This window comes from Rhipicephalus microplus, chromosome 5, assembly GCF_043290135.1.
Source record: "Rhipicephalus microplus isolate Deutch F79 chromosome 5, USDA_Rmic, whole genome shotgun sequence".
Taxonomy (NCBI): domain Eukaryota; kingdom Metazoa; phylum Arthropoda; class Arachnida; order Ixodida; family Ixodidae; genus Rhipicephalus; species Rhipicephalus microplus.
The window spans coordinates 24778156-24801635 of NC_134704.1; the positions used below are offsets into that span (position 1 = coordinate 24778156).

Consider the following 23480-nt stretch of genomic DNA (forward strand, 5'->3'; position numbering starts at 1 on the left):
ACTGCACTAAACTCTGTCACAGCTAATACTTCTCAAGATTCCTTGCCAGTGCATTGCTAAGTCAATATGAAAGACACTAGCCCAACAATCACACAGCAAGCATTTTTTAAGAGCATGAGCAAACGACTGCGAAGAGAACATGAGAAAAAGACTAAACCTGCCCTTCTCTGACGTTTTCATAGTGATCATTCACTTACAGAGTCAAAAAGTTTTCTATCTGCACCAACAAGTTCTAAAATTCAATCAAACACTTAAACTGAGACCATGCAACCTCACCTTGCAGTGGCCTAAGGTTAACCAGTGGACTAAAGTTGAAAAAGAACAATTGAAAAATTGAAAACAAACCTTTTAAACGACAACTTTTGTCGTGGGTAGTTGACAACTGGTTTTAAAAAGTCAAGTTAAGAATTCTTACTTGGATCGGCAGTATGTACACTCAAACCTTGATATAACGAACCGAGACATAGCAAAATATCAATTATAATGAAACGAATGAAGAATAGTCTTGTAATAGTATTCGGAACATTACTTTTCAACGAATGTTTGGATATAAACTTATTTTCATGTAAGATGCAACTTCTTTATAATAAAGTTTGAGAGTAGTATTACATTACTAGAGTAGTATTACTTGAGAGTAGTATTACTATTACACCCTGAGGCAACTACATGCAAGCCACCATTCCTTTTCGCTCGATTGCGTATGAGCCAAAGTACAGATGCAAAGAAGCCAAGTGGCTCAGAACTTGAAGGAACGTCTGCATGAGGTAGAAATAAGAAACGGCTAATTTCAATTGCAGCATCGACAAGTGTATCACTCTTCTGCTTTATAGGCAGAATCGCGCTGCCTATGAGATCATGTGTATGACAAAAGAACATTTTTAACAAATCACGAATAAATGCATGATAAGGGTTCCAGTATTGTATCACGAACTGAAAAAGAAAAGCTTGAATTACTGTATGAAAAGAAATACAAAGCTCATCTGGACATATAGGTGTAAATCATTTCAAGTTCACTACACAGAGTGGCAAACAATACACAATGACCCATACTAAGAGTAGTAGCACTGAGCACTTCGTGAAAAAAAAAAAAATGTGTCCATGTCTGTGCGTGGGGGTGGGGTGGGGGTAGGAAGATGTTTGCAAGTTTCATTTAGAAAAAAGACTATATATTAGGTTGCATATGGCAAAACCACAATGCAGTCATCAAACAGACCTTTCACTGTTGTAAGAGAAAGCACTTCTTCAGGACCTTAGAGAGAAGTGGAGTAGAATAAATTGTTACAATTAGCAACCACTTGAACAGTTCAGACCATTCCAGCATAAAAAGGATTAAGTTAAATTTGATTGGTTGATAGAAATCGGGTGCTTATTTGTGCTTGTTAGAATTCTTAATGCAACTCGACGTCGAAAGCACATAACACAGTACTGTAAACTGAATTAAGGGAGGACGTGGCAATGGGAATTGAAAATTTGGTCAAAATGTTCAGTTCATCAATTACTTTTCTTCTGTAATTCTGAGATTATGTTTTACATCGTAGTGTGATTTTAGACCAAGACAAGTAGTAGAAGTTGAAAAACAAATACTGGTGGGCTGTTATCAAAATCAATGTGAAAATGAGGCATAGAAAAATGCAAATTTTAAGCTTTCCCTTGGCACAGTGCCACTATATTGGCATCATCATAAAGAGGACAAATTAAAGCTCAAGATAGCCACAAAGATGCATTTCTCCAATGAAAAATGAAGCCAGCTTCCTCCCGAGTTCCGTTTTATGAGCTTCTAGCTCCAATTTCTTTGAGCTCCATTTTCTCAGCTTTCATTTTTTGAGCAGTTGCTGTCAGTCATCCCAGTGCCATTTCACAACAAATTAAGCTATAGCCATTCCGTTTCCTGCATTTAGATTCTCAGACATTGCCGAGTGCTGTAAAGCTGTCTATATTTGTGTGCACATCATACAGACTTTTGTTATTGGCTTTTTGTAAAAGTTGCTGGTAAAACAATATGTCCAGGACATTTAAAAAAAAATTTGTGTGCTTGCTTAAATATTAAAAATAAACCAATGTCTAATTAGCTAATTAATTTTGGGATGACAGTGAGAGTAAGCATTGTAACTAAAAAGTAGTATTTGATAAATTGAAACCGATTTCAGTTTTAATATCAGCACAACAAATGACATCTGCATGCCGAATCTCATCCCTTTGGCTTGATAAATAGCAAAGATAATTTTCATAGCCATGTCACCCCTTAAGATGTGAAACGCGAACACTACTTTGGCAAATAAGTACAACATCTATGTAAACTGCACAGTAATATTGCTGCTTTAAAAAATTCCACTGTTTCTGTTGCAAGGAGTAGCAATATTCATGCTAATTTACAAATTTTTGGCAGAATCTAGTAAAATATTTAAAGCCCAACTCATACTACTTACTCTATTTCTAATTTGTATAGCTAAGAGAGTAAAGTTGAACATAATTAAATGCACTGCAATTACTGAAACAAAGACATTTACACCTTTTTCACATTCTTGTATCGGTAAAAATAGACCTAGCCCTAAGCTCCTTTATAGAATGATGTCCTTTTTTGAGTGTGTGCAGTTAACATGCTTCTGTCCTGAACATTGCAAGTAATGTAGAACTAGGTACAGAAAAAAAACTTCCCTTCACAATACTGATATTGAGATTTTGTGATGTTTCGAGAAAACATCAATCATACACAAATAAGCAGGGAATGACTAAACAAAGGCAACATGTACATTTATGCTTACAGCAAAAAAAAAAATCTTCAAAAGTTGGGAAACACCACTGAGGTTAGAGCATTTAGGAACAACGTAAAACAAAACGCTTCTTTTTGACATTGTCAATCAGAACTGCAGACTTCAGGTGACTTTCCAGGATGCCTTAAAGGCATTAAAACAAAAAAAAAATACTTCAGCTCTAAGGTACAAGGAAGGACAGCAAGCGATGAAACATTAAAAAATGAGACCAAGTGCGACACTGCCTTCGAATTCTCACGACAGTTCACTGTGACGCCACTTACTTTGAAGCTTCTTCTCAGGTTTAGTTTATTTATTATTCACTAAAGATGGACTACGCTGACTTCAAGAGGACTAGGATGTGGAGTCTTACTTAGAAATCTCTGACAACTAGCTCCGCCACAACAGGCCAACTACATATACGAGAAGCTAAAACCTGAAATTCAAGATAACACAATTGACATTCTGGTGCTGGATGTCTTTTTTTTTTACACTGTATATTAAGGAATGAAGTTTGATTTTTGTATCATCTACTAATCACCCTCTTACCGCCAAATCAGCACAAAAATATCTTTGAAGCAATACCTCATTAGTCAAAATTGATCATTTCAGTGCCACTATTAAGGCAGTCAGTGGCCTACTGAAATATAATCAGTTTAACGACTAGAGATGAACATAACAGTCAGAAGGTAGATATAGAGGCATGATTTTTTAAGAGATACTGAACAAAATTTGAAAAAACTGACAAAGTATTAAAATTCTACTCTGAAGATGGGACTGCCCTGATAAACAGTTTAATTCACATATTTTTGAACAGTTGGCGGCAATTTCGGAAAATTTTCGGCGCACAGCAGCTGCACGCCAGCTAGAGCTGTGACAGGGGAGCCACCATGGAGGATGCAGGGTGTCCAGTTTTCCTGTCCTGCTAGTAATTCCTTTTTTTCAACATCCCCCTTCCACAAAGGTTCTGTGGCGTGGCCCATTAATTAAAATCTCTACCCCAACTGGGAGCATTGTTTGATGCTTGTGCCAATTGTTCTGGCTCTAGAAACCATAGAGGAGGCTAAGCAGACAGATATGTCACCAGCGGCTCGCACTGTTGGCATGCCCGTTTCCGGAGCATTAAACGCTACCAAATGTCACCTCCTCTAGTTCACAGCACGACTGCTAGATGCTGCAGTTTGTGATAAAACTCTATAAATTTATTATTTCCCTCTAGTTTCAGCATAAATATAGGTTCTGTCTATTGATTTCAGCGCTCAGTTTTTTGATGTGGCTGAAAATCTTGGCAGCAAAAATTTCGTTTCAGTATCCCTATAATAAAGGATCTGCCTTCACTATGTCATTTAGAGGCAAACATTTTTTAAAATTTAGCTGAGAAAAAATGTGAACAAACTCGACATATCAGCAACTTCCACACATGGCAAACGTCATTCTGACAAAAGCAAAGGCTTCTAAACCTCGGCTAGAGCCGAGCAACAGACATTCTTATTAGATGGCATATGTTTCATACATATAGCACAATCTTTTACATCACCATGGAGATGGTGCAATGGCTATACATGTGAAAATTTTATCTAAAAAAAGCACATTCTCTGATGGCAGCTAATATTTTGAACCTTAAAACAGCTTAAGAAGTGATAGGAGGAGGAAAATGTGCCGGCACGAAGCAGAATAATAAAAATTTTTCATTGATAAGATCCGATTAAAACCTTGATTGTCTTGCGTGCTTTACGGAGTGTTCAAGCACGAACTTTCCACCATGCAAAATGCTCATTCGTGCCTACAGCACAGAACATCACCTATGATGGTGAGAACTGTTGACTTGTATGCCTGACTTCACTGTGCCTTCCAATGGTCATGCACAGGCAGTCCTAATCATGCTGCAGTCGTCAAAGTAGACCTTCTCGAGCTTGTCGACAGACTTAGGATCTAAGTCTACAACAGCTAGAGAGAAGAGAAAAGCCTGTCCATGGGCATCTTCCACAACATACTCCTCTTCCCAGGTGTGAACCTTAGCCCTGCAAAGCATTTGGTAAGAAAAACAGTATCACAAGGCACAGCATACGCACACAATTACGCTTGAACTTAGTCGTGGGGCTTAATAACAGTTGGCAACAAAGGATGCAGCAATGTAGAGCTGCTTCTAATTGATTTTTACCACTTGAACTTCTTCAATGCACATTACACGAGTGAGTCACTGTGACAAATCACACAAAAACGGCAAACAAACGGTGGTCAAAAAGCACAAGAAAAGAGGAATACAAACATTTTCAGGCTATGCAAAAACGTTGGTTCAACGCCGAAATGATAGTCGCAGATATGATCAGTATGTTATGGAATCCCTCACTATTCCCATGTACCCAACATATACAAACATATATCGAGTCCTCTAATCACACTAATTGCGCTGGGTTCCAGTGCCTCCCTGGCACTCTTAACTAGACTGTTGACAAATTGTTCAGGAAACGCTCATTTTCCATATTATGAATAAATGAAACCAACAGACGACTAAGCCAAGAAGAGCACAGAAGAGGTTATTTGGGGTTTCTTAACTGTATTCCAAACATTCTCGCTTAAATTCAAAGGAACTAACGTGAATGAAAAATAGTCCTTTCCGTCGGTGGTATGTGCTCAGAACCATCACAGCAGGAGCCAGAAATAATGTTCCCTGTGCTTTCCTTGGCTTCACTGTCTATTCGTTTTATTATTTCATAACTAGACTTGCATTTATGCGCATAATTAGATAATATGATGATATTTGGGGTTTTATGTCCCATAACCATGACATGATTATGAGAAATGGCATAGTGAAGGGCTCCAGAAATTTTGACCATCTGGTGTTTTTTTGAAGTGCACTGACTTTACACTGGCCTCTAGCTTACTTCCATCAAAATATGACTGTCACAGCTTATGTGCATAATTAGATCCATAACAGTAATTATATGCACAAGAATATGGCAGTGCTCTTGTACTGTCATGACAATGTTCTACAGTGTCCCTATAAAAATTCAATACAACCACTAAATAAAAATACACTTTCAAAGCAAGGGTAAAGCAATAAATGTGATAGCAACAAATTGTAATATTATATAAAGTAAGGCTGGCAGCTAACTTTTGAATGCTATCTCGCCTAACTCTACAAGATGCTGATGTCAAGAATATGGCCACTCCAGGAAAAGATGCACTTTTCCGCAGTCTCTTTATGTTGAGAGCATGGCACACAGAAGGCCATACAAGCCGTCCTCTGACACTGTGCTTAGAATCAATGTTCACAATTGCTGCTCAAGTGACAGCCCCCCTAAACCCCACTTCATTTCATGCTCATTCAAAATGGGTGGGGCACTTCCTCTCTGCGGGAGCAGCAATCACTTAACTCGCGGGAGGACGTTGTCACATGCGCCTCTGAACTACGGAGACGGGCTGGCTCAATTAATCTCTGCCTCAGTCGCGTTCATCGTACCCCCTCGCGCTTTTATCCATGGGTAGAACATATGATGCGGGAGGGGATGTTATTGGTTTAGCCTTCACATGGAACATGACGACTACCTTCCTTCAACTTCACATTCTTGGCAACAACCTGCGGTAACAGACATATGCCTCAGCAATGCATACTCTTCGCTAAGCGGAATGTAGTAAAGATGCGGGGTCATACCACATGCGTGAATTGTAAGCAATTGCAGGATGAACAAAGCTCAGAAACATTTACCAATATTGCCAAAACGACTGCAGACAACTGCCAATATAAGTGAGCACGTCATGCGGACCACACAATGTTGCAGTCAACAAAACATTTTTGACCAGAGACATATTGTCAAAATGACTGAAGATAAGTGCCAACGTGAGCACACTACGTGGAAAACAAATTAAAGCTTAGTCAGCAAATTAGTCACCAAAACATTTTTTACCAGAGATGTTTAGCAGTCCAGCTACTACAAAATGCATCTCCCAACCTTTGGCATCGGCGCTCTTGCATTCGTGAATGACGCTTAGCCATAAAAACAGACAAAAAAGCCCAAGAAAGCTAGTATTTGATTCAACATTTCTAAAGCCTAACGTAAAGGCCCTGGGCTGAATTCATGCCCACACATTTGCATTGTACATTATACAGATACTACTATCATGATATTTAGTGCATCAAAAACAACAATAAGCAACTCATAGTCATAAGTATTCCAGAGAACTTGGTGCAAGACTAAATGAAATAAAGTGTACAGGTGCTACAAAATAACCAATTTTCTCACTGCGAATAGTAGATGGTTAGTTGCCAGTAATATCAACAGACAACTGCCATAGTACCAGCTATATGTAGTAACAGCCAGTAATCTAAAGCAACGAAGGAAGTTAGAAAACAGTAGCTTACGCAGATGTCAACCTTTGCAGAGACAGCATGATTGAGCAGTCACGGGCTGTTAGTGCCACTAGGAACTCCCAGATCTGGAAGCAGCCAGAGACAAAATTGACAAAATTTTGTGAAGCGAGAGAAATATGAAACATGGGTGTTACGACACTCTAGAGAAGCAAGCAGCTGTTTCAAAGAATCATTATATCGCATAAATAAAAAAAATTACATGCAAGAATGACATCACCGGAGCATAAGCATTTCATCTTAGAATTGTATTAGTGTGCATCAGAAAAAAAAAAAAGTTTCATTAGTGTCAACCTTGCTTTTCCCAATTACTAGCCTTACCTCTTTATTTACCAGCTATTTTGACACAGAAACCTGCAGGATTAGAGCTCTGCTGATCAAGTTTCAGGATATCCTGCTTCTGTCAAGCATTCATTTAAACATTGATTAGTTTTACAATTTGCGAGGCAAACGCTCAAGGTGGAGCACACTAGAAAACAAAAGCAAAAAACTGAAGAGGCATGAAAAATTAAGAAAAATGAGCATCGCATTCAGCTACCAACAGAATGTGTGCCACAGAAACAAGGAGGAGATGCAGGTCAAAAAAATGCGAGTTTTCTTAAAAATTACTGATTTTTGGTTTTCACCTGCTTTGATAAGGTTAGTACCTCTACTGTTCTGGAAAAAAAATCTATGTGGAGGCTCAACCGAAAATGCTTCGAAATTGCGTCTAAAGAGCACAAGGCGGCTGTTAAAAGGCCAACAGTGTGCAGTCTTCAAGGACCTGGCCGCTGATAATGCACCGTTGCTCGCCATTGTCAATCGCATGAAGCGAAGAGCCAAGCCTGACTCTACGAATAACGACAGCTTCCCGTGTTGCTGCAGTGCAACAAATAATAAAAAAGCACGCTTTTGGCGTGTTTATCAAGCGCTGCGACTGGCTTTTAAATCACGTGGTACATATAAGGAACCGCCATTGGCCGCTGCGAGCATGTATGTGCTTTGAAGCCTACTTACAAGGCCCATATCTTGTCGAGCAGTGCAACTGAACAACGCTTTTCTTGCATGTTTATCTGTCATGGATGAAGAAAGCGGTAGCTCGCACGATAGCTACGCTCTCAACGTGAAAGCTATTGTGTTGCGCACTCTAGAAATGGGCTACGAGTAGCTGGCCCGATTGGCAGCATTTGTTTGCTTGCAAAAGCAAATGCGTCAAAAGTCATTCACAGCCATCAGTCAGAAAGTCTGTGATGCTGCAATGAATGCCATCTGCGCCAATTTTGGGAGGTCGAAGGAGCTCACAATGAGGGAACCTAGTGGGGCCGACATTGCCATTAGCATATACAACAGTGCGTGGCACAAGCGCGGCCACAACATGGCATCGGCACTGTTGTGTTCCTCGACACTGGACTTAATGGAGAGTTTTAGCTGGGTGGATTCACGAGCGAGCGGGCAAGCGGAAAGGGCAGCGGAGCGCGACCGGGGTCGCGCTATGATGCCTTTTCGCTCGCCCGCTTGCTCGTGAACCCGCCCAGCTAAAACTCTATTGGGATTTTGAAGTGCTCTCCAACTTCTCCCTAACTTGCAGTTGGCACAAGGCTCGGCCAGTTTGGCAAGCGTTTCATGGCCCTGTCTCTGAGCAAAATGTCTGCGAGAAGTCAGCTCGAAAGAGCCATGAGGGACAAATTTATGGTGCTGGCGCATTTTAGTGGTGGTGGCCAGTACGAGAAGGATTGTTCTTTTATGTGTGCAAATTTAATCGCATTTAATATCTTTCATAAATAAACATTCAATTTTAACTTTAAACCTCGTTTTTCTCAAAACGTAGATTTTGCCATTTTTTTCAATGAGCCCCTCTTTTTTTGGGTGAATCTGGTGCTCCGATCTGCATAAAATTTTACCCAAATGTTTTCCAAAGTATGAAAAATGCAGTTATTTTGTTTAAATTTTAATATCTTTATTATATAATAAAAAAATTCTGTGCAACCCTTTGCTATGGTAGCAGAAATATGGATACATATTACATATATGTATGCACAATTGTATGCTCTACTACATATTTTTTATGCACTTCCTAATTAGTTTTTTTGCATTCTACACTTTATTTGAAACATTATGAACTATCAATTGTAAAAATATTATGGAAGTATAGTGATGAAAAGAGAAGCAAAAATCTTAAGGTTTTCTTTGTTACGTTGCAGAACTCAGAGTATGCAACTGGCAAGAAAACTAATTATACATTTGAAATCAGCATGAAAAGTTTTATAAGCAGCTGAAGTTTTATTGCTCTTCAGTGAATATATTAAAAAAAAGTGTTTTCGAGTAGAATTTCCCCTTAACCCTGCTCACAAGTGTTTTGAAGACGAAAGAGACCGATGAGTCTGGCTACTTCTGTAAAATGCGCACGAGGCAGATAAATTTGATCAATTGTGTTTCACGCACAGTTCGTACTGCCATTTTGGCACTTAATGTGTCTACAATGTGCATGAAGTCTGCAGTTACAGTAGGCTACCAACTCGCCATATGCAGTCACCTTGCTCAGTTGTGCTCATCGGCATATACTCCAGGGTTGTCTAAGAAGCTCACAAGGTCAAAGTTAAACACGATGTTGTGCAGTGTCGCACGTGCTCTGCTGACACCCAGAGTTTTACAAAGATTCTGCAGGACCAAGCATCTGCCTACTACTTGACATCGGAAGTTCCCAGCTCGAACACCAAAGATTAGATAACTAAGAGTGCTTATACCTGCCTTATAAACAAATAATGTATGTCAAATGATAAGGTTAAGAAAGGATGAGAAACACTGCAATAACAAGTACCTTGCGGCAGGCGAATGTGTGGTCAGTCTCGTAGTTCTGGCGGTCATGACAGCCCACAGCTTTGGGCAGAGATGACGCGGGGTAGCCGTCCTTCAAGTACTCAAGCCTGAATGACAAGATAGAAGAGAGGCCAGCTTTAGATGCCACCTCAGTAGCCACGCCAGCTTTATTCCTGCTATAAAAAAAATGGACTGAAAGCCAACATCAACGCAGCCTACAGAACCTACAGAGGTGGTTTCTCTCCGGCACAGTGGAGTGTGTCCTTTAGCCTGAGGTATAGTGGATAGGCTGTAGAGACGTCGATGGAACCCAGCCGCTGAGCCTGTAGCACTCGCTCCAAGATACACCCACGAGGAAGTCTGTGGTCGGCCTTCATTCCTGAATGCAGGGAAGATCACTGTCAAAGCCATGGATGCTGAAGGTGCCCAGTGTGAGTTGAAGCGACACTAAAGGCAAATAGCAACTTATGCCTGAGTGAAAGCTTAATGTATTGTGTCAAAAACTACACTATTATCAATAGCTGTGCCCTACTTACTGAGAAATTAAGCTAAATGTACCGCACGGTGTGTGCCACGAGTGGCAAACTTGCGAAATGATCCCGATGGCGTGAGAGAGTGTCCAACTACAATTGATCACTAGTAATCAAACTAGCTGCGATTAAAAAAAGAGGCTACCCTTCATCAAGAGACAGAATAAAATGCTGCTTGTCGAATTTGGTTTTATTTATAGAAAAAAGAATTGCCTGGTGGTACCATGGGTAATGGTGCAAGTGGTTCGAAAATTCCATTTTCGCCTGGTTAGGTTGGATGCGTGGTGCCATCTAACCGGGCTCAGTTGAACCAAGCAAGCAAAAAAAATCGTTCAATGACTGCTGTTGCTGCTATGGCTTTCGCTACTTTCGCTCTGCTGCTACTGATGTTGGCGGCCACGCAGTAAAGGCCAGTAAAGGTTGGGCACGGCAACAGTGGCATAAGACGAACTGCTTTCAGGCAGGGAATCTGAAGTGCGCAAACGTAATGTGGGCCACTAAAACGCAATTTTATTTCAAACTAAGCACTTCCTTGGCACAAAAGTAGCACTACGAGGTTTCTGGACAACTATTTCATCAGCAACATAGGCTTTATATTTGCCTTTAGTGTCCCTTTAATAAGCAGATAGCAAATGCAATAACATTCACTCTTTCAAATACTGCCACGAACAGATTGTATTCCTTCACACTCTTTGTTAAATCCTTTCAAGATTACTTCATTTTTATGTGCGAGATGTGCTTAAGTCATGGAAAGATTGCTCATGTTTCATTACCCATACGTAAAAATACAGTCAACTGCCGATTTTTCGGACCATCTAGGGAGCGAACCCTCCGAAAATTTAGGCAGTCCGAAAAAATGAATGCAAGCAAATAAAAAACGCATTATTTTACTGATAATTTTCGATGCAAGCAAAAAAAACGCACTACTTTGCTAATATTTCTCAATGCAAGCAAAAACGCACCAAGTCGTTGATATTTCTCGGATCAAGAGGGTCAAGGTCGAAGTACCAGACTTCCGGAACTCTGCCAAAGCATCAGTGGGGTGGCTCTGAAAAGAGCCGTTTAAAAAAAATGCATGCAGCCGACAGCGGGTGCCGTCAGGGCAGCCGGTGTTAGAGCTACAGTGGCTTGAAAAACTTGTTGATCCTTGTTTGAATGACGTTCCCCTCGCATGTGATCACATTCGCCTCGATCTGAGCAAGGGTCATGTCATCACTGTAGACCGACGAACCGCTCAAAAGTTATTTCTATGGGCATGGAAGCACCAGCAGAGCGGAGGTCATTGATAATATCGTCCATGAGAGGGCACAAGTCAGTCCCGCTGTCGCTTTCTTCAGGCAAGTCTGCTGCCTCTGTGTCGAGTACGAAGCCCGCGTGGCGAAAGCAGTTGCGAAGCGTGTCTTGCCTTACTGCCTTCCATGCATCTGCAAGCATTCCGACAGCAGACCGAAGGTCAACGCTGTAGCCTTTCCCGAAGATATAGATGGGTATATTGACTCAACAGGCAAAATGATCATGGATATGCGTGAAAGACATGATTTGATCATTTGCAACAGTACTGAGAAGTGTGAAGGGCAAATAACATGGGAGGTAGGAAAGCTGCAGTCAACAATAGATTATGCACCGATGTCACATAGGATGTATGATAAGCTCAGGGGAATGCACATAGATGAAGGTGGCTCCAGAAGTCTGGGTAGTGATCAAAAACGTATCAAGCTAAGTTTTGGAAGAGCAGTGAAAGTGGGAAGGAGACAAGATGAGCAACTACAGAAAAATTCTCATTCAGAAAGGCAAATAGAAATTGCTACTAAACAAATTGAGGAAGTAATCACTGAGGATAATAAAACAGTGTAGACATACAGAAATCTAATTAGACTGTTTGGGCTAGAGCTTGCTAAGGCACGTGAAGTCACCCCAGAAAAGAAGACACAAGCCCAAGAGTTGGTGGGATGAGAAAGTTAAGAGAGCCATAGCAAAACGTCAGGAAGCCTCTAGGGAACACAGACATGCTAAGCAGCGGGGTAAACCGACAGATGATGTTGAAAGAAAATGGGACGTCTTTCTAAATGCTAGAAGGGAAGCATCCCTCCTGATCAATGAAAAGATTAGAGGAAAGAGTGGCTCAGTGGCTGGCAGAAGTACATAAAAATGACAGAAAGGCAGCTGTGAAATTTTAGAACCATCTAAACTCCCTAAGAAATGAAACAACCCTAGAGCTGAGGTTTATAAATACAGCTCAAGGTGCTAGGCTTGAAGGGGACGAAGCTATTGAATATATAAGAACTAGGGTGAAAGAAAAATTTCAAAAAAGAAGTGCCTTATGCACAACAATAGACAAGGATGGATCAAGTGGCGCAATGGCACCATTTTCACAACGAGAGTGGAAAAGGGCTGAGAAGAGGGTTCCAAGTAGTACATCAACAGGCCCAGATGGCATTCCAATTATGCTGATAAAGACATTGGGTCCGAAGTCTAAACAGACTTTGAGAGAGGCAGTGAGCAGAACGATAACCGATGGTGAAGTCCCCGATGGATAGAAACTTAGCAGGATGAGCATGATCTATAAAGGAAAAGGGGACAAAGCTGACATAAACAACTACCATCCTATAACAGTGACGTCAGTGGTCTACATGTTGGCAATGCAGATTATAAAGGAAAGACTGCAGGCATGGATAGAGGGTGAGGTGGTGCTGGGGGAACTGCAGAATGGGTTTGAAAACACAGGAGGTTGGAAGACAATCTGTTCTCACTGACCCACTGCATCGAAATATCAGAAAAGGAACACAGGCCCCTATAACTAGCGTTTTTGGATATCAAGGGAACGTACGATAGCATGGTTCAAGAGGACTTGTGGGGAATACTAGACACACTTGGTGTGGAAGATGGAGTCACTAATCTTTTAAAAGAAATCTATAAAAGTAACAAGGTAGTTATAAAGTGGGAAAAACAAATATCAAAGCCCACAGAGGTGAAACAGGGCCTTAGGCAGGGATGTCCTTTGTCACCCTTGTTATTCATGACATACCTACAAGGATTAGAGGCCAAATTAGAGGGAAGTGGACTTGGCTTCAACCTCTCTTTCGTCAAACAAGGAAAACTCGTTGATCAGGCACTACCAGCATTAATGTACGCAGATGATATAGTGCTAATGGCCGACAAGAAAGACTTGCAGAGATTGATGGACATGTGCGGTAATGAGGGAGATAGGTTAGGTTTCAGATTCAGTAAAGAAAAATCAGCAGTCATGATTTTTAATGATAATGAAGGTTCTGAGCTTAGGATACAGGAAGTCATGCTAAACATAACAGATAAATACAAATATCTGGGCGTATGGATAAGCAATGGGACCGAGTACCTAAGGGAACACGAAATATACGTGAACACTAAAGGTAACAGAAATGCAGCAGTGATGAAAAATAGGCACTGTGGAATTACAATAGGTATGATGTGAGAGGAATATGAAAAGGGGTCATGGTTCCTGGTCTAACGTTCGGCAATGCAGTCTTGTGCATGAGATCAGAAGTTCAAACAAGATTTGAAATTAAACAACGTGGAATAGGTAGGCTTGCTTTAGGAGCTCACGGGAATACACCACATCAGGGAGTACAAGGTGATATGGGATGGACATTATTTAAGGGCAGGGAAGCTAGCAGCAAGATAAAATTTGAGAAGCGATTGAGAGAAATGGGGGAGGAGCGTTGGGCTAGGAAGGTTTTCAGCTACTTGTATATGAAGAATGTCGATACAAAATGGAGGAAGCAAACTAGGAAATTGACTGGTATATACTTAAAAAACAGCAGGTGACCAAACCAAAAAGAACTATCGGTTAAGAAGAAAGTGAAGGAAACAGAGACTGACATGTGGAAATTGGCATGATTAAGAAGTCCGCACTAGAGATCTATCGAACTTTTAAGCAGGAAATTGCCAAAGAAAGAATCTATGATAATACTCGGGGTAGTTCTATACTGTTTGAGGCCAGGACGGGAGTATTGCAAACCAAGACATATCCGGCCAAATACGAAGGGGTAGACACGGTATGCAGTGCCTGCGGAGAGGAGGAGGAAACTGCCGAACACTTGATAATGTTCTGTAAAGGGCTTCACCCTATATAGTTCAGGATGATGGCGCAGAGTTTTTCAAAGCACTGGGGTTTAGGGACAGGAAGGGCAAAATAGACTTTAAGCGGGTAGAATTAACTAGAAGAAGGTTATTTGATTGGTGGCTAAAGTCAAGGCACGAGTGAAAATTAAACCCTTCACTGCAAAGTACCAGTCCTCAACTTCACCATTTAAAGGAAAAAAAAAGATAAATCTAGTGGTTAGTTCACTAAGTATTACGGCTAGGTGGCGTCAGCCGTTGCCCGTTCTAAAGGGTACAGCCACATCCATCCATCCATCCATAGCCAGCGTGGCCAGACCAAATTGGTGTGTGACAGTTAGTTCTAGTTTGAAGTGGTGAAACGCTTCGCGAAAGCGCTGCACGGGAAGCCAGAGTGGCACGCACGAGCATAAGCGCTAAAGCGAAAGGAACTTTATTGGCATTAAAAAAATTTCCGGGTGGATAGTTTCGATTGTCAGCGAAGCACCCTTGCATTATAAACACGGCCCGTGTTAGGAATCTCTGAGGCCGTGTGTGTTTCTCTGCTAACGATCAACGAGTCCAAGCAACAGATGCCACCAGTAGACCGGCGCGCTCATTTATGCGACCGTAATCGCGTGTGACGCAGTTGTCAGGCACTGCGCCGTGTCGCCCAAGGGGCTGACAGAAATTAGGTGCCTTCTTCTTCTTTCTAAAATCACTCAACAACAAACAAACAGTTGTGGTGGTTTTCACTGGAGGTCAGTGGTGTTTCCGACCTTCTGTCGCGTCAAAAAGTCCGGAAAATTGGACTCCGGGGGGTTCGAGCGTCAAAAATTTCAGACTTCTTTATACATTGATTCTATGGGGCTCGTGCGTGTCGCGAAGACGTCGAAATTATCGAGCTTGTCCGAAAATTCGGGTGTCCGAAAAATGGGTAGTTGACTGTAAAAACCAATAGACAATGAAGCGAAGGAAGGCTTAGGGGGCAATAGTTAAAATTTTTTAACTGTATTGCAGTAATCATTGTGTAAATATGAAGAAATTCAAAGTGGATGAAAAGACAACTCATAATTATCACAATTGCTATATATCATAATTATTACACTACAGTTAAAAAACCACAAATAAAGTCCCCGTTAGCTTTTTTAGTTTCATTGCTTGTTGGTTCATATAACAAAGTGTCGAAGAAAGAAACACGAGTCCTTGATGAATTCCCTTTTCATCTCAAACGAAAAAAAAAAAAACTGACTTTCACAGGTGTCGCAATGGTAGGCCTTCAGGTTATTGAATTCTGTTTCCATGGGAAAGCACCATACACAGCTAGCAAACAATCCCAAAAACAGCTGCACAGCAGCAGAATGCCACTCTCACGGAGCCGTTGGGACACGTGTCGAAATAGATTTTTGTTTTATCCCGAGTGTTGCAAAAGCCTACTTCAGGAAGATGAATGTATCTTATCAATTCATAGATGACTAACAGGGCAACTTCAATTAAACAATGACCTATTTGATCAAGCATCATGAATGCCTCCCTAGGGTGCCAACTACAATCAGCTTTATTCTACAATTGCTGCATGTTCTGTTCAATCTTTTGAGCAATGAGCTTTTTAGTCTCCTTTACACAACACATGTCTGCCTGAACACATGGTTCTGGCTGGAACATTTTTAACAGATTTACTTGCATGTAACAAAATGAATTCAAGCGTGCTCAATGTTTTGAGCCATGTGCCACTTGATGCATAGAATTTCCTATAAATACACTAGAGGGAACTCTGGCACTAGGGTCTACGGGAGCTGCAATGCATGGCACTTCGGGGAGCATGAGAACGATATGTAGTATATAGACTTGTCTAATCATCGTACTTCCGGCTCCATTTGGCTTCGCTTGGCTTGGAGCTGCTATGCCACGAAACGACAGTCAACAAATGTTCAGCAATTTCACTTCACCACCTTAACCTTTTAGGCTCACCATTTCAAAACTTGTCACACAGTTTAAAATAGTTGGCTCTTTTTCTTTTATTCGAAACAAAATCAAAACGCAGCAATAAACAAATCCACAAGTGCTTTCAAAGCCCGTAATCACAAAGACTAGGCAAGACTAGGCAAATTTATGTACTACCCATTATTCCCACAGTTGTTGAACTATCGCAGTGCCGGAGTCTCCTCTAGTTAACTTTAGAAAACTCTATGACTTGATGTACTAATCAAAGAGTGACGAAATGTTGTGTTGAGCACTGTGAAAAAAGGTCTTGTTTACAAAGATGCCCTCTATGCTCTTATAACTCTTCAATGCTAAAGTTAGTGGCCCTGAAAAGAAAAAACAAGTACAGGCAGAAGGAACACCATTTTTGTCTTCCCTTTTCTATTGTAGCCTCTGCAATTACTATTCTTGAAAACTATGCATAAACTAACCCAAAAATGTATTTTCCTATGATTCTCTTACCACAGTACAGAAGTTACACCAGCTCTTCTTATTTTTTCGGCCATAACTTTTCAGAATGATATGTTACATTTCTTGGACCATTAAGAAATCTACAAGGCAACAAGACCGCTAACGCAGAAGAGGTCACCATTTGAAATGCTAGTGCCCACAGCCACCTTCAAAAGGCTACAAATATAGGCACTTCCATAAACTCACAAAAGTTGCGTCCTGAGTAACCTCACATTTTAATAGAGAGAACACTTACACGAAAGCATAGATTGGCCCACTCACTAGTTGTGCAAGTGCACGGATGTGAAGACGGGCAGGACTGCGGCACGACGACGTCACCGACACCAGAGGTTGCACTGACCGCCCCAGTTTCGGGATACGAGTGCCGCAAAATTTTCATGACCAGGTGGCACAAGTTGTCTTCTCGACTGAACAGGGAAATCCAAGAACTTAAGAAAGCGCCGAAGAAACTAAACACAGTAACATAGAATTACAAGATGTTACAATTATATCCTTATACAAGCGCAGCCACAATGAATAGCAGCGTCTTCACAAATCTACGACACCTGTTGTACGCAAAGTACAACAGGCAGACATATCATAGCGTGGCATTAGCGACACTCTGCAACGATACTACAGGGATTTGATTGATTGATTTATGGGGTTTAACGTCCCAAAACCACCATATGATTATGAGAGACGCCGTAGTGGAGGGCTCCGGAAATTTTGACCACCTGGGGTTCTTTAACGTGCACCCAAATCTGAGTACACGGGCCTACAACATTTCCGCCTCCATGGGAAATGCAGCCGCCACAGCCGGGATTTGATCCCGCGACCTGCGGGTCAGCAGCCGAGTACCTTAGCCACTAGACTGCCGTGGCGGGGTGATACTACAGGGAGATCAGCAAGTCTCAAAAAAGAGCTTGCTAGAAGGTGGGCTAAGTTTGCAAAACAATTGTGTGCAACTTAGCCTGCGTTCCCACCTAGCTTCAAAGCAATGCAGTGGAGATGCAACAAACCTTCAGGCAGCAGCGGCTTACCTGACTAGACTCGACTCGAGAAAGAAATCCTTCAGTGCATCTTCTAGGTTGGCTCTTGATTCTTCACTAAACACAAGTTTCTTGTTCTGCAAGAGACCGGGTTATAACAAACAACAATGAATGTGAGTACAAATCACGAACCAGGGCCAGGTTAATGTAACGATTCTACACAAATCCTTTCCATTTTTGAGCTTGGTCAGTGGTCGAAGCTGCACTTCTATGTGTTATCACCATCACTGGCTCAATAAGAGTGGTTAATGACTGCACAAAAAATAGGATGAAGCAAAGGAATTGCTATACTGTGCTTGGCTGTGAAATTTTCATTGTCATTCCTAAATGCTTGAGAGACCATGATGTAGAGATATCAAGATGAAACCTAATTCAAAGAGATGGCCCGATCAGACTTACCTTAAAGACCCTGAGATTATTTTGTGGGTGGTAGAGGAGCTCTTTCAGAGCACTTTTCATTCGCTTTGGACACCTGTTAATAAATCAATAAAGAAAAACATCACCGTAAATAATACCATCCAGAGTGCATTAGTATTTTTCCTGTACTTGAGCCACTGAATGACTATTAACATGCTTTTTCTCCTTAGCACCAGGTTTCTCCTTTTCAGATTAAATGAAAAAAAGAAAAAGAAGGAATTCGATGAATGCATTATCAGGCATAAGATTTATTCCTTGCAGCAGGAAAACGATAGGGTAATCTTGCTTAAGCACTACAAGTTCTTTTAAATGCAGATCCTACATACATTACATCAGACAAAACTAGCTGCCTTTTGAGAGTCAAGAAGGCAGCGGCTTACCCACTGAAGAGATCCAGAGGGCAGTACATGCTGACTGATGATATACGCCCTTTGCTGACCTGAAAGGAAAGTTCGTTTTGCTGTCGGGCAAGCTCACAGGAATGCAAAAGGTATCGTAATGCTAACGTCAAGCAAGACTGACTTAATAATGCTCATAAATATCTTAAGAGATCTCTCGTCCTGAACCTTTCACTGAACTTCTGTGCGCTAGAAAGAGACACAGTAAATGTCACACAGGAATGTTGCCGTAAAAATGTGCAAAACCTGTTTAGAAAGGTACACTTTGCATTATATAAATTTAACAGATTAATAGTAGTTGACCATTAAAATGAACAATAGTGTAACAAAATTTATTTATAATGTGGAACACAGTGAATAGCAACAAGACACCAAGTTGACTTTAGAAAGAACATGAGCTCTCGTGAGCAATATTCTTCGGTAATACACCGCAGCTTTCAAAATACACAGTGTCTTCACCTGCGATTCTTTTGGCATATACTGCTGCTACCGAACTATAATCCAGATTTCTGTACTTTTTCTTCTTTGGGGGGGGGGGGGGATCTGAATAATGATACTTATTACAACTCGATATGAAATCAAAACTACAACAATGGCAAGTTATCACTAGCAAGTCCCCATAAGCCATTAATACAATGACAATTTACAGTGTACAAGTCCCTGTAATTGACTTTACATGTACACTGCTACTGTTGCAGACACATTGTTCGTGCCTGTTCTGAAGGTTTACACGGTCATGGGCTAAAAGTCGTTCAAAAAAAAACAGTATTTCAGAATCCTATTGACAGTAAACATACGGTTTCCGAAGCTGATAAAAGCAGTGACAATTAGTGACCCCCTGTTCACAATGGCACTTTTTCTTTCTTTTTTTTTCCAAGAAACACCACTGTTCTGTCTGGTAAGCCAAAGGTTTGTACCTTGCATTTCTTGAAATGCAGCAGATGCACTAGATTTTCATTTTTGGCTATTAACATCAAGGGTGTTAAAACCAAAGCGTGCTACAACTGAGTATACTGTATGTCATCTACTGTTATGAGATGAAGTTAGCCCTTTCTAGCATCACTTTCATGAACAAGGGTCCAGTATCTTCTATCACTTCAATTACTCTGCATACCTTGGATGTCTGGGAAAGGTGAAATCTGCAGACCGATGACCGAAGCTTGTGCTCGAAGGGGAGATCATGAGGACTAGGCAGGAATCCCTGCTTTGGCTGGTAAATAAGAATGGTTGTGAAGTTAGACAAGTTCAAAGAGGTATCTGCCTAAGATTTTTTAAGATGTACCTCCGTCACGTACCTTAATTTCAATAGAGATCACAGGACCTTCAGCATATTTTCGGAGGTGGCTCGGCAAAGTGCAGTGGTCAGGAAACAAGAGTCCCACAGTGGCAACTTCCTTGACATTCTTTTTTAACCTGTGCACTGTTGGAAAAGCCGTGACAGCACAAGAATGTGTCATGAACATAGTAATACACAGAGCGCTTACGCTTTAATCAGTGGTGCAACACAATATATGCATTTGCTCGTGCGCCATTTTGTTAAGCGTGTTAGTGTTGTAGGAACACATGAAAACATTCTACACAAATGCTTGTCTCCTGCAGAAGTAAATAAGGTAACGTAATGTAGCCAAGAAAAACTGCAGTTATGCTTACAGAAAAAATTGTAGTGGTAGACTCCAAACTAGTTTGAACTATCTGAGCTGAAGTCTGAGGACAAGGCACTTCTGCACTCTACTCCCGCCTGGTCAAAACTGATTGACGCTCCAAAAGTAACAGGTGTCTGGTACAGAGTTCCGAGGTTTAATGTGACTGTCATAAGCAAATATGTACAGCACAGTCGTCTAGTCAAGAATGCAGTTTAAACAGCAAAACAACAGTCTTCCATGGTTATTCTGTTCTTTATGCTCTTACAAGCACTGGTACTGTCCTTGCCAGAGAATTCAGAGCACAGCTGATAGTCAATCATGCGAGACACCACTAAGCTTCATAGTAGGCCACATATATCACTGCCCACAGATTCACATCCGTGAAGTGAAAATAAGCCTTGCTCCTCTGACACACCATCCTTTGTCATAATCCAAAAAGATACACATCATTACAGCGAACCAGACAAAAAAAAAAATATCCTGTCATTCTTTACCCTCCGATCATTCTTTGAACAACACTGATTAAATGAAAGCTTCATGGAAGGATCAGTCATGCACAACGTGCAAGCCCCCTCATAACATTACACCCACGTAACTATCCGAACTGATTGGTTGATACGTGCCCCACCTTTGACAGCAATGGATGAAGTTGGCAAGATGAACTGAGCTTTTGAAGCACACGACACACATGATTGAGTAAACTGTATAACTGTGCGCACAAGAGAAGCACATATTCTTTTAATGGAATGTTTTACTACACAACTGAAACGCAAACTTATGTAAGGCACTCTACTTAAAAAGGCCTGGGAAGCACAATTAATTTTGCTGTTTTCATCGCTTATCCTCAAACCATGGAATGCACTGCTAACGCTGCACATGTGGCATTGCCAAAATTGAAGCTGTTATAGTTTTACCTCAATGGAGAAACCGCATTGTTTTCGGAGTGGAGTGACATGCAAGAGATATTTTTGTGATCGAAACTGACACTTCATCATACGAAGTGACATCGGCTGCGCATACCAATTGGTTTGATGCGACCAGTCGCAAGTAATATTCATATGGTTCCAGCTAGGCCATACTATTATACAATAAAAACTATAGAAGCACTCTTTATACTTTCAGAACTCCAAAAGAGTTTGTTTATAAATATGAAAAAAAAAGAAAACAAATGCAATGTGACACTAGGGGCGTTGCGCAACGGCCACCACGAGGAGAGTCGTCTGATATGTCTCTGTAAGAGGCGCATGGCGATTGGAAACTGCCTTTGTGGTCAGTAGAAGAGTGAAATGAGAAAGGAAAATTTCTTTTTTTTTAACTGTCTGCTGGAATATTGAAGTTTGAAGACCAACAACTCCCTTTACAATGCATGAATTTCGATAATCGTTTTTGTGTTCATCGCAGTATTCTGCTCTACATGCACTTCGGTGCTGCAAAATGCAGACGAAAAAGCGTTGTAGGATCAAGTTCACTGATCCTAAACAACTCCGACAGTAAATGCAAGTGAATTCAAGGCCTTGCGTGCTCAGAAGCTAGTGCACCACCATTACAGAAAAACAAAAGCCCTGCTTGCTGTAAAGAAATTGTTCTTACGTGGTCTTTCGAAGTGCACAGCCTTATTGATGAGCCTCACGTTTTCAGCAGTCAATCGAACGAGAACCTGTTAAAGAATGACATTACTGTCGAACACATTTTTTTAAAAAGGAATCAAAGCAAAGCCATCCCTTGGCACTCAAGTCGGCATGCAATAATCAACAGCCATAACCCGGCGACTACCTCACACGTTCGTAGCAATGAAAAATAAAACTTGCCGGTGGATGGACGAATCGACTTCCAAAGAGAGGTTTCATGACATTCTCGATGAAGTCTGCCTCCATATGGCATTTCTGTAGACTCTCTCCTAAGAGTGATATCGTGTCCTGGAATGAATATGAAGAAACTCTATACAAACAATCTGAAGAACAAGAGCCCTAGGATAATTTTCAGGTGACTGGCTTGCAGAGCTCCCTTTTGCAAGCATTACAATTTCCTTCACCACCGTGTCACGCACTTTTACAATGTTTTCTTGAGGCTCACAGTGCATCGACCTTGCCAGTAACCTTCTTTGAGTGTTATAAACAAAAACAAAACGACATATGGCATGCAACATCAAGTAGGCATTGGTTGATTTTTTTTTTCCTTCAAGAGAAAGGGTTCGTGTACTGTGACTTGAGATCAAGACAAGACAAGAACAAAGGCCTGCCCTTAGTCGTTAATCATTACCTCCGTGAATGTGGCACTCTTACGAAGCCGAAGAACTCTGTCCTCCTGCGAAAGAGATAAAAGGGAAAACGTAAGCTTTTTTTTTTTTTCTGGATGGCTAAGAGACAATCGAACGAAGGTCATTTTCCAACACGGTAAACAGCTCGCGTCGCGTAAACATCCTCGGCGGAATGGCATTTGCTGCGCTATTGTCTGATCGGATTGCGCAGCCGGCATCTTTCCCGACTGCGTCTCAAGAATCCCTCAGATGAAACTACGTTAAAGATGCGCCGTATTACTACAATACGCAGGAGTAACACAAAAGTAAGTCGCAGTCAGCACGAAAAAACGCGGCAACCGGCACCTTTGCGACCACTCGTACTAAACGTACTAAGCAGTTTCGCATTGTGAACGACGTGATTGAGCCAACACGGAGGCTAGTACTGCAGAATCAAAGCGACCATTTCGACTAACGCGAGTGGAATGCCGATAGCTTACATCAAACAAGCTGACACACAACGCGGACATGCTTGCTTCCGGCATGTATGCGCGCATTGCAGCAACATTCGTAACAAGGGTAAAAAAAAAAGAGAGAGAAGATGCATGAGACGACGGCTCACGTTTTTTAGCGTTACGACGATGTTGGCGTTCCCTTCACCCCGGAAGGCGCAGTTTTCGGGCGAAATGAGCAATTTCTCGGCAGGATCGCAACCCGACCGGTCCCTCCCCGTCGGAGTCGCCATATCAACTGCGGCAATCAAAAATACAACAGCTGGCTCA

General features: G+C 41.3%; 1 protein-coding gene across 1 annotated transcript; it reads right to left on the bottom strand.

Moving 5' to 3' along the window:
• Positions 1 to 4417: 4417 nt before the first annotated feature.
• Ipk1 (Inositol phosphate kinase 1) lies at positions 4418 to 23468 on the bottom strand. Its single transcript, XM_037425990.2, has 14 exons — positions 23321 to 23468; positions 22722 to 22766; positions 22271 to 22378; positions 22053 to 22119; positions 20115 to 20239; positions 19934 to 20029; positions 18802 to 18860; positions 18404 to 18476; positions 17996 to 18081; positions 17238 to 17383; positions 10144 to 10294; positions 9917 to 10022; positions 7114 to 7187; positions 4418 to 4771 (listed from the first exon to the last, which is right to left on the bottom strand). The coding sequence occupies exons 1-14, from the start codon at positions 23441 to 23443 to the stop codon at positions 4609 to 4611; spliced, it is 1422 nt and encodes a 473-aa protein (XP_037281887.2). The 5' UTR covers positions 23444 to 23468; the 3' UTR covers positions 4418 to 4608.
• Between the last annotated feature and the right edge of the window lie 12 nt (positions 23469 to 23480).

Bases quoted from the DNA above. Each gene is read 5' to 3' on its own strand.
- Ipk1 (XM_037425990.2), bottom strand. From the start codon at position 23,443: ATGGCGACTCCGACGGGGAGGGACCGGTCGGGTTGCGATCCTGCCGAG. The intron at 22,379-22,721 runs GTAATGATTAAC...TATTCATTCCAG, and splicing joins AGAGTGCCACATTCACGGAG to GACACGATATCACTCTTAGG. The intron at 4,772-7,113 runs GTAAGCTACTGT...AATGCTTTGCAG, and splicing joins CTGCAAAGGTTGACATCTGC to GGCTAAGGTTCACACCTGGG.